Raw genomic sequence first — 13,831 nt, 5'->3', positions numbered from 1 at the left:
ACCAAGCGGTACAGCCGGTACTGCTGTAATGGGGCCCGGCTGACCTGCTCTCTCACCTGAGAGGGACCAGGGAGGGCTCTCCAGGGGCCCATCTTGCTTGGTGAAGCACCATATCCCCCTGCTTGACATAACACTAGACCTCCAGGGGCCCCTACCACCAGCTGCCCCTGACAAACCGCTAGGCCCCCGTGGGCCCCTAGCTCCACCCCCCAGATATAATGCTGGGCTGATGCTGTGGGTCACGGTTCCTCGGGTCCAGCACACCGGAATATGGCGTCATGTCTTGGGGCTCATACATAGTGTGAGGACCCTGAGGGAGCAGGAGAGCTGGCACTGGCCTACCCTCTCCAGAGCCAACAAAGGCAGTTTGTGTGTGTAAGTGTAAATAAATATGTTAGTGTAAGTATGTTGCTGTTTGTGTGTATGTTAGTATGTGTGTGTGTAAGTAAGGGTGTTGGTGTGTCTAAGTATGCTACTGTATGTGTGTGTATGTTAGTGTGTGTATGTATGTCAGTATGTTATTGTGTGTGTGTGTGTAAGTATGTTAGTTTGTGTGTGTTAGTATGTGTATGTTTGTATAATACTGTGAGTGTGTAAGTGTATTACTGTGTATATATTTATGTTAGTATATTACCGTGTTAGTATATTACCGTTATAGGAGGAGCTTGGGGATCTCAACTGTATGTCTCACAGGGAACCCAGCATAAGTGTGTTAGTGTATGGTGTCATCAATAGTGTATGTGTTGTTGTTAGCATGTGTGTGTGTATGATGTTACCTTGAGCTTGTGTGTCAGTATATGGTGTTGGGGGTGTCGAGGATGAGTATAATGTTAGTGGCACATGGCAGGATCTTAAGGCAGAGTGATGGATGGACCAATGGGTAGGACAGTGGGATGGACATAGGGCTGGCGGATGGGAGGGAAATGGGGGCCCAGGCATTAAGCACGTACTGGGCCCCAAGATTTCTGATAGCGGCTCTCACTGCACATATCAGTCACAATAGCCCAAGTCCCAAGGCCAAACTAAATCATTAATCCCCATAATTCAACAAACCCAAGTGTTACTTACACCACTGGAGTCCATCGTTCCTGCAGAGTCACACTCACCATTGAAACCTTTAGTTGAAAAAAGTAAAATACTTTAAATGTTAAACAGCATGTTTGCCAAAATACAAACAGCGAGCACTGAGCACCCTGGGTAACACGCTGAGCACCAGTGACATCACATATCGGCACTCAGCGGCATTCAGTGTGTCCTTCAAATGCACTGCTAGCTAGCCTGAATCTAGAGATTGTCATCGTGTGTCCCCTCGTGAAAACACCCAGCTAGTAAGGAAGTCCTGGGGGTGCAGAAAGGGAGGGAAAGTGCAGGGATAAAGTTACAAATTTGTGCAATAAATATTCTTGCAAACATTACATTTTTTGTGGGCTATTTTACATTTTAAAGTGGGGGTGCCAATTATAAGCTCTGCTTGGGGTGCCAAATACTCTAGGTGCTAGAGCCTAGAGTGCTAGAGCAGGGTGCCAAATACTCTAGGTGCTAGGTAAATTCACCAATCATAACTTATATCATGCACCTTGTGACTTGGAGCGGGCCCATTCCCTATATAACTGGATTCACAAGGACAATTTCTGTTATACTCAGCCTCCTTTAGCCCAATGCATGTCCATTTACAAGACTTCAGTACAAATTCTAGAATATCTTAATCTATCTAAAGACACTAAATATAACCTCTTTTAGAATTAGGACATCTCTTCTTGAGCTAAGAGACATAATGTTAATGCGGCATTAATAATACTTAAGATTTATGTGTTGTTAGAAAACTAGTTGCCAGAGCTGGCTAATAAAACAATTCTTTATCGCTTTGTTGGTTCTCATGGGATTATGTAATTTCTACAGGAACATAATAAAAGGCCAGGCTTTCTTCCTTTACAAAGCTTGAGAAAGAAGAAAACGTAACTGTTTGCTAGTATAAGGACTGGACCTGAGCCCAGATGTCTGCAGTCTCGGTGACAATAAGCCAAATAAACATTTTTGAGGGCAGTCGATATCGGAGCCTAGAGAAGTGTGTGTGACGGGAAGAGTGTAACTAGAAACAAATGTTGTATACACATCAGAATGGTTAAAAACAAATAACTCCATAAAAGGTTATTTGAAAAGCTAATCATCGCAGCAACTATATAGCACAAGCAGTGTCGGTAAATATTTATGGGGACTATTTTTTTATGCAATGTATAGAAAGTGTGCACTAATTTGAACTTTAGTATATTGTGTATAGTATTAAAGTTAGAATTAGTCCACACTTTCTATAAATTACATAAAAATAATACCCCCCATTAATTTTTACTGAATGAGCGTGAACTAAGGTGAGCCTCATATAGTGTACAGTTATAAGAATTTCATATAAAACAATTGTCCACTTTGATTTGCTATGTATTTGGACATGTAGAGAAATAGCCTACCACACATCATAGAAATACCGGTACAATAATCTTTGAGTCATTTAAAACATATAATATTATCATAGTATATGATACATATGACACACCATTTGTTGTCCCTATAAATGGAATATTCTTGCCCATCGAGAACATCAAGAAACAAATGTCTTACCATGTCTCATTTCAGTAGCACTCAATTTATCTATATATATATATAACAAATTATAAGTTAGTATTTGACCGAGATGGTTATGGATGTGTTTTAGATTTAATGTCAGTCAAGACAGTATCAAGTATTTGGTTACAGTAACTAGATCAGATACCTTGACAGTGTGGAAAGTCATCTGACCCAGAGGAACATCTGTCACATCTTTGCCCGATTACTCCTGGCCGACAGTCACACTGCCCTGTGACTGGATCACATCTGCCCTGATTTGTCCCATGGTGTGAGCACAGGCAAGCTAAACAAGATCAATTAGGATACATCAATATACTTCTACCTTTTATCTATAAGTCATTCTGCTAATTTGCTATAATGAAAAGGGGTCGCATTGCATTGAAAGCCCTTATGATGACCTCAAACATTTATCCAATGAATATGACTAGGGTCTAAATGCATTTTAACAGGGAGAATTTAAGTAAGAACATGTTATTCCTTAATACAAAAACTTGTTGAGGATTGTAGTCCCTTGACCCTCCAAGTGACCTTTGTAATGCTTACCAATATATACTCAACCACCAGTACTTAAACAAACATATGTCTCAATGAAAAAATACACAACTATTAATGGAACTTGATTTTAAGAATGGGTTTCTTTATATAAAAAAATAATGGTAACTATTTTAGGCTATATGCTAATGCAGGGGTAGTTCTAGGTTGTTGGGTCCTAAGAAAAAATACTTATTGGAGCCCCATCTTTGACAATACTAATAAGTACAATGATTCTGAATAAAATAAGGAAGACAATGGCAACCTCAAATGTAAGAAAAGAACATTGCAGTGATATAACTGTAGTAGGAATCCATGCTCTACTCTTTATCCAGCATAGTATTATATATATATATTTTTTGTATTATGCTATGGAACGTATGGAATCTATGCTACCAATGGCTTCATGCCACAGTTCTATGATTTAAAATAATGGGCAATGAGCAGGAAATATCTGCACCTATGTATAAAAGTATGTGATCTAATACCTAGTTATATCATAAAATGTCATAAATGCACAGTACTTTTTACATCACTTTGTTGAAATCTCTGACATTCTATCCCTGTCATTACCTGTAACGTTAATTCAAACATTTAATTGTGAGAAAAATGTATAAAGCCCATTCTAAGAACATACAGAAAAAGATGGGAAAAAAAAGATTTTTCAATCTACAACCCCTTTTGGTTTTTTTGTTAGGTAAAATAGCAAAAAAATTGTATTATGGCACTTACGTGTGCACCTGGGAAAACTGTAGTAACCAGGAGCACACTGGTCGCATGTCATGCCGGCGTAGTTTGGATAGCATTGGCATTGTCCGCTGGAATCACAAGCAGGGTTTGCAGCACCAGATGTATCGCAGTTGCATTCTGTCGCAAGAAAGCCACAATTGTTTTAATAACCGTCTTAGAGCAACCCTCTTTTTGTTAATTTTTCCATCTGTAATGTTATAACTCACAAGTGGTGTACTCACTAAAGTGAGATTCTGCTGGACCTGACTTTCTTGTGCATTAACCCCAGTAATCTAACCCTGCAAGAACGTCAATCACTGAGATGATCTTCAAGAAACCTCCCCACATTAACTATGCATTATATTGGGCAAAGTTTGCTCTTCTTTCAGGTTGGCCTTGTACAATGTATAAGCAGAAATGTTCAACCTACCTGAATCCACTCATTTACACAAACAAAGTTGTATAAAAGTGGCAATAAACATAAAAAACTAAACTGATTTGTTTAACATGGGCTCTAGTGTTCTAGACACACCTGAGCAATACCTAAATCCTAGACTGTTAGGCTTGCCTTGAGGAGAGAGTTGAGTAGCACTGTTCTAGAGTTCATCTATTGTCCTATCAAAGAGCCTTGGACATGCTTAAAATCCCTCCTCTGGTCCATCCAACTGTCTGCTTAAAGAGCCAGAGCCCCTGGTATTACAAAGTACAGAATATTGTAGTGTTAAACCTAAACCTGTCAGAAATGTGTTAGGTCTAATTTTGTACCCTACTTTATGCAGATCATTTTGGGCCACTGAAAACTGATTTTGTAGGGTTATGGTCTGGTACCATCTAATAGCAACAAAAGGAGCCATTGTGAGCTCCTCATATGATTTGGTTTTGGCAGCTCCTTTTTGGTCAATTGACACATGGATTATAATACAATCCTAAAACATGACAGAACAGAGCAAGCATTTAATATGTTGACTGAAGACCCAAACTGTGAAGATTTTAGCTTTTTATGTATATCCACAAACTGTGACACATTCACTTTTCAATTGATAGGGTTATTACAACTATACTACTGTCTGAATTCGGTTCATGTTTCTGGCGCCTATTCATGGAATGCCGCCTTTAATAATGTATCCAAAAGGATTCCGTTGCAGCTCAGGAATGAGTGGTGGCCTGGTATGTACTAATCATAACATTCCCCTTCAGCCATGAATTGGGAACGGCATTTGCCAACAGGATACATACCACAGGGAGCACCAGCAAGGTAGCAATCGCATTCTGCACAATCAGAGGAAATGCCAGTGACTTGCCACATGGATTGAGGCATTGTACACACAGAATACTCTTTAACCGGAAAACAGCATTACGCATAAGGAAGATATGTCAGGCTGCATATGTGAGGGACAATATGACTAAGCTAACTAAACTCACCGCAAATATATGAATGCATTGTGGGCGTCAATTTTATTAATATGAAATAGAATGTGCAATTAATTAATATTAATTACCAGAAACTTCCCAACAAGGATAATAACTAAGAAAGCACCTTAGCTGAAATGGTAAGTAATAACTTTCCATAGGTGAGCCATATTTCCTGTGGAACTCATGGAGATTAAGGCTTTCTTTAAAGCCATAATTACTTCCACAAGCCTTCCTATCTACAATATCTGGCTGATAAAGACTGCCCTCAGGGTATGACCTGTTCTGGTTGTCATTTCAGCAGCACGAAAGCCGCTTTACAAGTTTGTAAAACTTACCTTGGAATAAATGTTTTTTAGAGATGTTATTTGTTCATGAACATTTCAGAACCCATATTTTATATCACTGTATGTGTGTTCTAATCTGAATAGATGTGGGTATATGGAGCTATGTGTAATTGATTAAATACAGAATTAGCAGTTTATCTATTAAGGAAAAATTTAAATTCATTTGACATGTTTATTTTGAGCAAAGTCAAATAACATTGATATCCTGTCATGTCATACAGTAGTTAGTTGATTAAGCTCAACGTAAAGCAATAAGGCATATTTTTTCCACGGCAGAATATCACGTACACTGCTACAGATTAATAGAAAAAGCCACCTCCATAGGGAGCTAAAGTGAAAGAGGGGTTAAAAAGGAAGAAAAAATCCTTAGGACAGTTTTTGGACATGATCTACAGTAGGGCTGCAACTAACGATTATTTTAATAATCGATTAGTTGGCCGATTATTTTTTCGATTAATCGATTAATCGGATAAAAAAAATGAATGTACATTTTTCATTTATTTAAAATAATTTACTAAACAAATGATGTTAAATACAAACAGCAGAATAAAAAAACTTTGATAATACATTATCCCAACCAGCCCCCCAATATATGCACATTTGAGCCCAGGCTTGCTACGCTGCCTCCCAGACATGCCATGCTGCCCCCCCACATATGCCACGCTGCCTACCACAGCACTCCACGCTGCCTCCCACATATACCACACCACGCTGCCTCCCACATATGCCACTCCACGCTGCCTCCCACATATGCCACTCCACTCTACCCCCCACATGCCACTGTGCCTGATACGCCTTATACCCCCTGAAACACCACTCCATCCTCCCCAGACATGCCACCCTGCCCTCCCCACATATGCCACTCCACGCTGCCTCCCACATCTGCCACTCCACGCTGCCTCCCACATCTGCCACTGTGCCTGATGCGCCATATATCCCCTGATACCCCACTCCATCCTCCCCAGACATCCCACTCTGCCTCCCAGACATGCCACTTCTCTACCCCAGATATGCCACTCTACCCCCAGATATGCCTTATACACCCTGATACACCACTCCGTCCTCCCCAGACATGCCACACTGCCCTCCCCACATATGCCTTATATACTGTATATGCCTTATACCCCCAGATATGTCACTTCACTGCCCCCAGGATTTAGATTCCCCTAAATTAACCCTAAACTCCCCATTAACCATAACTCCCCCTAAATTAACCCTTAACACCCCCTTAACCACAGCATCCCCTAAATTAACCCTAAAGACCCCATCAACCACAGCATCCCCTAAATTAACCCTAAACACACCATTAACCACAACTGCCTCAAATTAACCCCAAACACCCCATTAACCACAGCTGCTCCTAAATTAACCCTAAACACCCTATTAACATAACTGCCCCTAAATTAACCCTAAACACCCAATTAACCATAACTGCCCCTAAATTAACCCTAAACACCCCACTAACCATAACTGCCCCTAAATTAACCCCCACCTCCCCTAACTTTCAGTAGCCCAAATATATATATATATATATATATATATATATTACATACATATATATACACTATATATATATATATATATATATATATATATATATATATATATATATACACATACACATTATACATATACATATATATATATATATATATATATATATATATATATATATATATATATACATATACTTACAGTTAGATGAGTGTCACAGCCATGTGGTTCTGGCCTGGAGAAGGAAGGGGCGGGGCCAGTTGTCACAGTGATTACAGGGAGGGGGAGTAAGTAGGAGCTGCTGCTGTGAGACGGTGAGTCAGACTAAACGGATTAGTATAATGAGGGGGGTTTTTCAGAGCGTTTGCTCTGAAAAAACCCTCATTTTATAATCGATAATAATCGATTCAACTAATCGATAATGAAATTCGTTGCCAACGAATTTCATTATCGATTATTATCGATTTTATCGATTAGTTGTTGCAGCCCTAATCTACAGTATCTCATTGGGGACATTACCTTCTTCAAACACCAATATATCACTACTAGGTTTGACAACACTGACCATTTTCCCAGGACACGCATTTCACATGTTTCTGAAATGTATAACTAAGTAACCGATCCTCTTGTTTGAACTTATTTATATCACACTTACTGACAGACAGCACTTTACATGTGAAATCTGTAGGTGTCCTGGGAAACAAAATGGCTGAGGTGGTCATTCTGACCAATACTTATTTTCATAAGCCTAGAATCTTTAACCATTGAACTATAAAAACACTTTTTTTCACTACAGAATGACTATGTATTTTGCAATTTGCAATAGTAAGTCTTGTGGAGATTATATATATATATTTTTTTATTATTATTATTATTATTTTTTAAGGTACCTCCTCTTATGTTACAAAAAAAAATATACCAGCCTTACTTTTAACCATTTTGTTAGTAAAATACCTTCCATATTTTAAGGATTGTTATCATTAAACATAGTAACACAAAAAGGAGGACAAGAGTTATTGTGCAGCAACATGACAAGATAAGACCAGGAGACAACCATGTTGTTCTTACTTTGACAGAACGGATAAAGAAAAAATCCCACAGCACATCGGTCACAAGCGTTTCCATGGAATTCCGGGCGGCAAAGGCAGCGGCCTGTCAGTCTGTCACAGTCATTGCTTAAAACTCCAGGTCCCGTGCACTTGCAACCTGACACAAACAGAAAATCATAGACTTCTTTAAAACATTGGATTTTGTTATATTACCCAAAAGAAATCATTATAAGAGTAATACTATAAGATGATGACCAAGGTCCCGTCATAAACTTGATGAAACAAATCTCAAATATTAATGTATGCTTTTATTATATACATAATCTGTATCTAATGTTTTGCAAAATAAGTTATTTAATATATATAACCTTCGTGCGAGAGAGAGACAGTTATATTAGTAATCCAAAAAGCTCATAGCACCCACTGTGATATTTGCTACCTTTAATGTCTCCGGCTTCAGGTTGATCAGGGGGAGTCGTGGGAACTGGATAGTATGGAATGCCTAAAAATATATATGTATAAAAAAAAAATCACATACAGCAACATTGATAAATTGATAAAAAATGAACCGTCTATGCTGGTCTACACCTAGTGCCCTTTAGTGCATATAATCTTATAAATTAACCACCTCTGCGTAGATTTAAATACGAAAGTGTATATGTACTTGACAAAAACATGTTCCACACATTTAAGGTGTTTGGATGCAAAGTCTAAAAAATTCGCAAAGTATGATGATAAATATGTTAGATACTTAGTGTACACTACCACCGAAATGTGTGAACACCTATGAGCTTGTTGGACATCCCATTTCAAAACCATGGGCATTAATATGTAGTTGCCCCCCTTTGTAGCTAAAACAGCCTGAACTCTTCTGGGAAGGCTTTCCACAAGATTTTAAAGTGTTTCCGTGGGAATTTGTGCCCATTAAGCCAAAAGATTATTTAGGTCAGGCACTGATGTTGGACGAGAAATCCTGACTCGCAATCGATGTTCCTATTCATCCCAAAAGTGTTCAGTGGATCTAGGGTCAGGGCCCTGAGCAGGCTACTTGAGTTCCTCCACACCAAACTTGTCCAATCATGTCTTTGTACACAGGGGCACAGTCACGCTGGAACAGGGCCACAAAGTTGGAAGCATACAATTGTGCATTAACATTACCCTTCACTGGAACTAAGCTGTCTACCTCAAACCCTGAACAGCCCAGACCATTATTCCTCAACCAAACTTCAAATAAGGAGATGGTAGGACAAGGAGTCTAAAATGAGAGTGTTAGAGGTAATGTTTAAGGATATTTCTTAACCGAGATGGTGGTGGATAAATGTAGCAGGCTTCTAGTAGACATAGTAGAGGTTAATAAATAGAGCAAATTTAAATTATAGACATAATTGGTCCATGTTTATGTTAAGGATAGCTTTAAGGTCTGAGGTCTTGGAATAGATGGGAAAGGGGCAGAATAGGATGGTTAAATAGCTGTTATCTAGCATGAAATGTTGTTCAAAAGATTTATTTCACAGTAGAAAGCAAATATACCATTTACTAATTGGTCTGCCAGGTGGATTACTATCCCCCAGTTAGCACAATACTGTTTCTGGCAGGGCATTTGAATAGGAATTATGTATGGTGGTCAATATAAATTACACCCTATTGCTTCTTTCTTTCTCCTTGCACTGCCCCCAAAACAACCCCCTAATCTGACAAGAAAAGCTCCCATTAAATTTGGAAAAGTCCCATAGCTCAGTTTTTATGATCATTAAAAAGTGCCAAAGTGTTTGTCCAGCCAGTGATTCACACAGTGATTCTCCTCCCTCAGATAAAACACGGCGTCATCTACCTATTCTATATTTATAACAGGTTTTGGTTTCAATTATTCGGTTCTGGACTGCCCTTGGGGCAGGATCAAACGCATATGTTGATGGAGATTTTTCCTCTGTAATGGCACAAGAGAACTAAAACCTGAAATGCTCCCAAGCGGGACCCAGCATAGGACAGTCTATAAAGTTGCTGTCTGTCCTTGGTGAGCATCTAACACTCCTTTTGTATGGTATTTGCCCCTTTGGGGATCTCTTAGGGCGTACCCCAAGTGTAAAGGTGAGTACAGACCTGGACTTCCTTCCTCTGTTGTGCCTAGAGGGATACCAACCAGACCCCACTGACAAGACCAATGAAGGCTGAAACATACATGTGGGGTTGTTGACTCTCATGTAGAGAAAATTTCCCTCACATTTTGGCCAGGATCAGACTGATATGTAGATTTGTCCTCTCTAATGGCACAAGAGAGCTAAAATTGAGATGCTCCCAAGTGGGGCGCACCGTAGGACAGGCTATGAAGCGGCTGTCTGTTCTTGGTGAGCGTCTCATACTGTTTTTGTGCGGCATTCATTTATTAAAGATTGTGAGCATAATCCTAGCCACAGAGTGATGTTATGTTATGTTTCCCATAAGTGATTAGCATGCTCAATTCTAGCAGGAAGCAGGGAGACTTAACATTTGTGAACTAATGACTAATAGATCTCGTCAAGACGGCATATTATAATACAAAAAAGTTATTCTGTTTTATTTAGCATGAAAACTAAAGATATACGCAAAGCATAGATGTTTAAAATGAAACATGTATTTTTGTTTTGGGTCCATCCAGTTGGTGTACTGGCACATATGCATGTGGCTCAAAATTATTAAGCAGGGGCATACTTAGTGTCTTAGTAGCACATTAGTTGTTAATTGGTCATATATATATACCGAATATGTAATTCACATGCCTACTACATGCTTATTGTTTTCAATACCTACATGGACCCTAAAGAGCTTTGCTGACTTAAGTCTAAATCACACCTTGCCACCTTTCCTGATCCATATAATAATATACCTATAAACGAGGGTTCCTGATAGCTAACTCATCATTTTCAACAGGTATTAAAATTCTGCAGACTTCATTAAGTCAAGTTTAAGGGCTAGAAAAACCCCATGATGACATCAAAAAATTACAGGAGATATGTTTATAAGCCATGAATACCTCTGTATCTTTACTAGAGAACCAGGGGTATTTTAAATGTATAATTTAAATATAATTGCTAATAGTTGTTAATTGGTCATATATATATACCGAATATGTAATTCACATGCCTACTACATGCTTATTGTTTTCAATACCTACATGGACCCTAAAGAGCTTTGCTGACTTAAGTCTAAATCACACCTTGCCACCTTTCCTGATCCATATAATAATATACCTATAAACGAGGGTTCCTGATAGCTAACTCATCATTTTCAACAGGTATTAAAATTCTGCAGACTTCATTAAGTCAAGTTTAAGGGCTAGAAAAACCCCATGATGACATCAAAAAATTACAGGAGATATGTTTATAAGCCATGAATACCTCTGTATCTTTACTAGAGAACCAGGGGTATTTTAAATGTATAATTTAAATATAATTGCTAATAGTTGTTAATTGGTCATATATATATACCGAATATGTAATTCACATGCCTACTACATGCTTATTGTTTTCAATACCTACATGGACCCTAAAGAGCTTTGCTGACTTAAGTCTAAATCACACCTTGCCACCTTTCCTGATCCATATAATAATATACCTATAAACGAGGGTTCCTGATAGCTAACTCATCATTTTCAACAGGTATTAAAATTCTGCAGACTTCATTAAGTCAAGTTTAAGGGCTAGAAAAACCCCATGATGACATCAAAAAATTACAGGAGATATGTTTATAAGCCATGAATACCTCTGTATCTTTACTAGAGAACCAGGGGTATTTTAAATGTATAATTTAAATATAATTGCTAATATTTAACTTTTTCAGGCAAGTAAGCCAGTCATTTTGTGTTAGCAAAACAGTCTTTTACAAATGATATCCACAGAAATAATACATATTGCTCTTGGCTTAACACCTGTGTCAATAAACTGAGCAACTCCATTGAAAAATCTGCTAGATCAATATTTCCATGCAAACAGCACGTTGACAATGACCAATATTTAAATTCTCTGCACAGCCCATATTTTCCATTAGGGTGGAATTGGGAGTGAGAACGGAAGTTATTGTCTGTTTTGATTCTATTGTTTGTCATATTTCTGAAAGAAAGGGAAGAACTGCCAGAACCATGATTCAGTAACCATATTGGTATCTGTGACTTAAATGAACATAGAAAGGGTTAAAGGGCCTGCTTTGGAATGTTAAAGAAATACATTTTAGCAGATCTGTCATTTTCCTCGGCCGAAGGCTTAATCAAATAAAAATCACTTTTAAAAGCTTATTTTTTAGTTTCTATAATAACAACCTGTCACTACATTCTTTTGTATCATTATGGTAGTCCCTGAAAAGTTATCAATGTAACTACCGTATATTTTACATGATTAACCCCTTCATTAAAGGGGGTTTCCCAGCATTTTTTGTAAACCAGTTTTTATTGTTTATTATAAGTTATAACAGCAGATGGAGAAGAAATGTGAATAATAAGGGACATCATCTGTGGCAGCGGACTAAGATACTGTGGCCACTTTATACTTCTTACAAGCATATTTTGCCATTTTTATGTTTGTTCAATCATGGTTCCCCTAATTAGGTTACCCACACAATTGATATTTTATTGGCAAAGCTTTCTTTTGATATTTTTTTCCATTTCTTCCACAAGTGGGGTGCCACTAAAAAAAAACATGTGATTTTCGATCAACAACACAGCCAAGTAGGATCATATCCTGATATGCATGGTTTTTTTGTTTTTTTAATTGTAAGGGCAAAATCATTCCTAAAAATGTTATACTTTAGGGTTAGGAAGCAGAGAATATTTTTTTCTACTAGAAGGGATACAAGTAGCTGGGCACCATTTTCTAATTTATTATAGTTTACTTTTTAAACTTTTTTGATTTGCGATCCCTTAGATGACTTTATACCTCAAGGATTTCTCCTTCTACCAGACAGTGCCTCTTATGATGTCCTGGTGACATCGCTGAGGTTTAATTATTTATTTATTTTTTCTCCACTTCTATCTTTAAAATATCTTTATTATTTATACATTTAATTTTTGGAATAGGGAAAAACTCTGTTTCTTCTCGTTTTCCCTTTGATTCCCACTGCAGTTCTATAGCCCTACATAGCTAAATACAGTACCATTGATGATCTGATCACTGATGATCATTGTTTTTGGTGTTTTCAGCTGGCAGAAAATGTCCAAATGGAAGTTTGGATGTTCACCCTTATTTAAGCTATTATACTTACACTTTAAGCACTAAGCCAGCAATTCTGGCTCCTGCTGACAGACTGACATACTATTACGTCCTTGTGTAATTTGTATATACACTTATTTTCTGTATCGAACTGAAAAATTTAACTTTTGAGAAAGTAACAGATTTACTTACAGGGTATAACATGGCTAGTAAATATACATCTAGGCCCAAAGAAACAGAATACATTTTTAGTAGACACTCATAATGGTCCTAGACATCAATCGTTGGCTTTAACAAGTAGCGCTGAGTTCCAACATGTTGGAAAGGGAGTCAGTCTCATTTTTTCAATGTATCTGTCTTGCTCCCCTACAGAGGGGGAATAGTTTGTACCAAACAGAACAAAAGTCATAGTGGTATGAATTGTCTTTAAGTATTTATTTTTCCAAAGCTGAAGTTTCCTTTCGTCACATATTTC

At 37.9% G+C, this 13,831-nt stretch overlaps 1 protein-coding gene across 1 annotated transcript in view; it reads right to left on the bottom strand.

Moving 5' to 3' along the window:
- LAMA3 (laminin subunit alpha 3) overlaps positions 1-13,831 on the bottom strand; it is a 96,172-nt gene that overhangs the window by 58,358 nt on the left and 23,983 nt on the right. The window contains exons 11-15 of the mRNA XM_053466221.1: positions 8,619-8,681; positions 8,199-8,336; positions 3,883-4,017; positions 2,765-2,902; positions 1,069-1,115 (exon numbers count right to left, since the gene is read on the bottom strand). Coding sequence (XP_053322196.1) covers positions 1,069-1,115; positions 2,765-2,902; positions 3,883-4,017; positions 8,199-8,336; positions 8,619-8,681 — 521 coding nt within the window. The remainder of the gene's footprint in view (positions 1-1,068; positions 1,116-2,764; positions 2,903-3,882; positions 4,018-8,198; positions 8,337-8,618; positions 8,682-13,831) is intronic.

Source organism: Spea bombifrons, chromosome 5 (genome assembly GCF_027358695.1).
Source record: "Spea bombifrons isolate aSpeBom1 chromosome 5, aSpeBom1.2.pri, whole genome shotgun sequence".
Taxonomy (NCBI): Eukaryota; Metazoa; Chordata; class Amphibia; order Anura; family Pelobatidae; genus Spea; species Spea bombifrons.
This window is presented reverse-complemented; position numbering and strand designations above follow the sequence as displayed.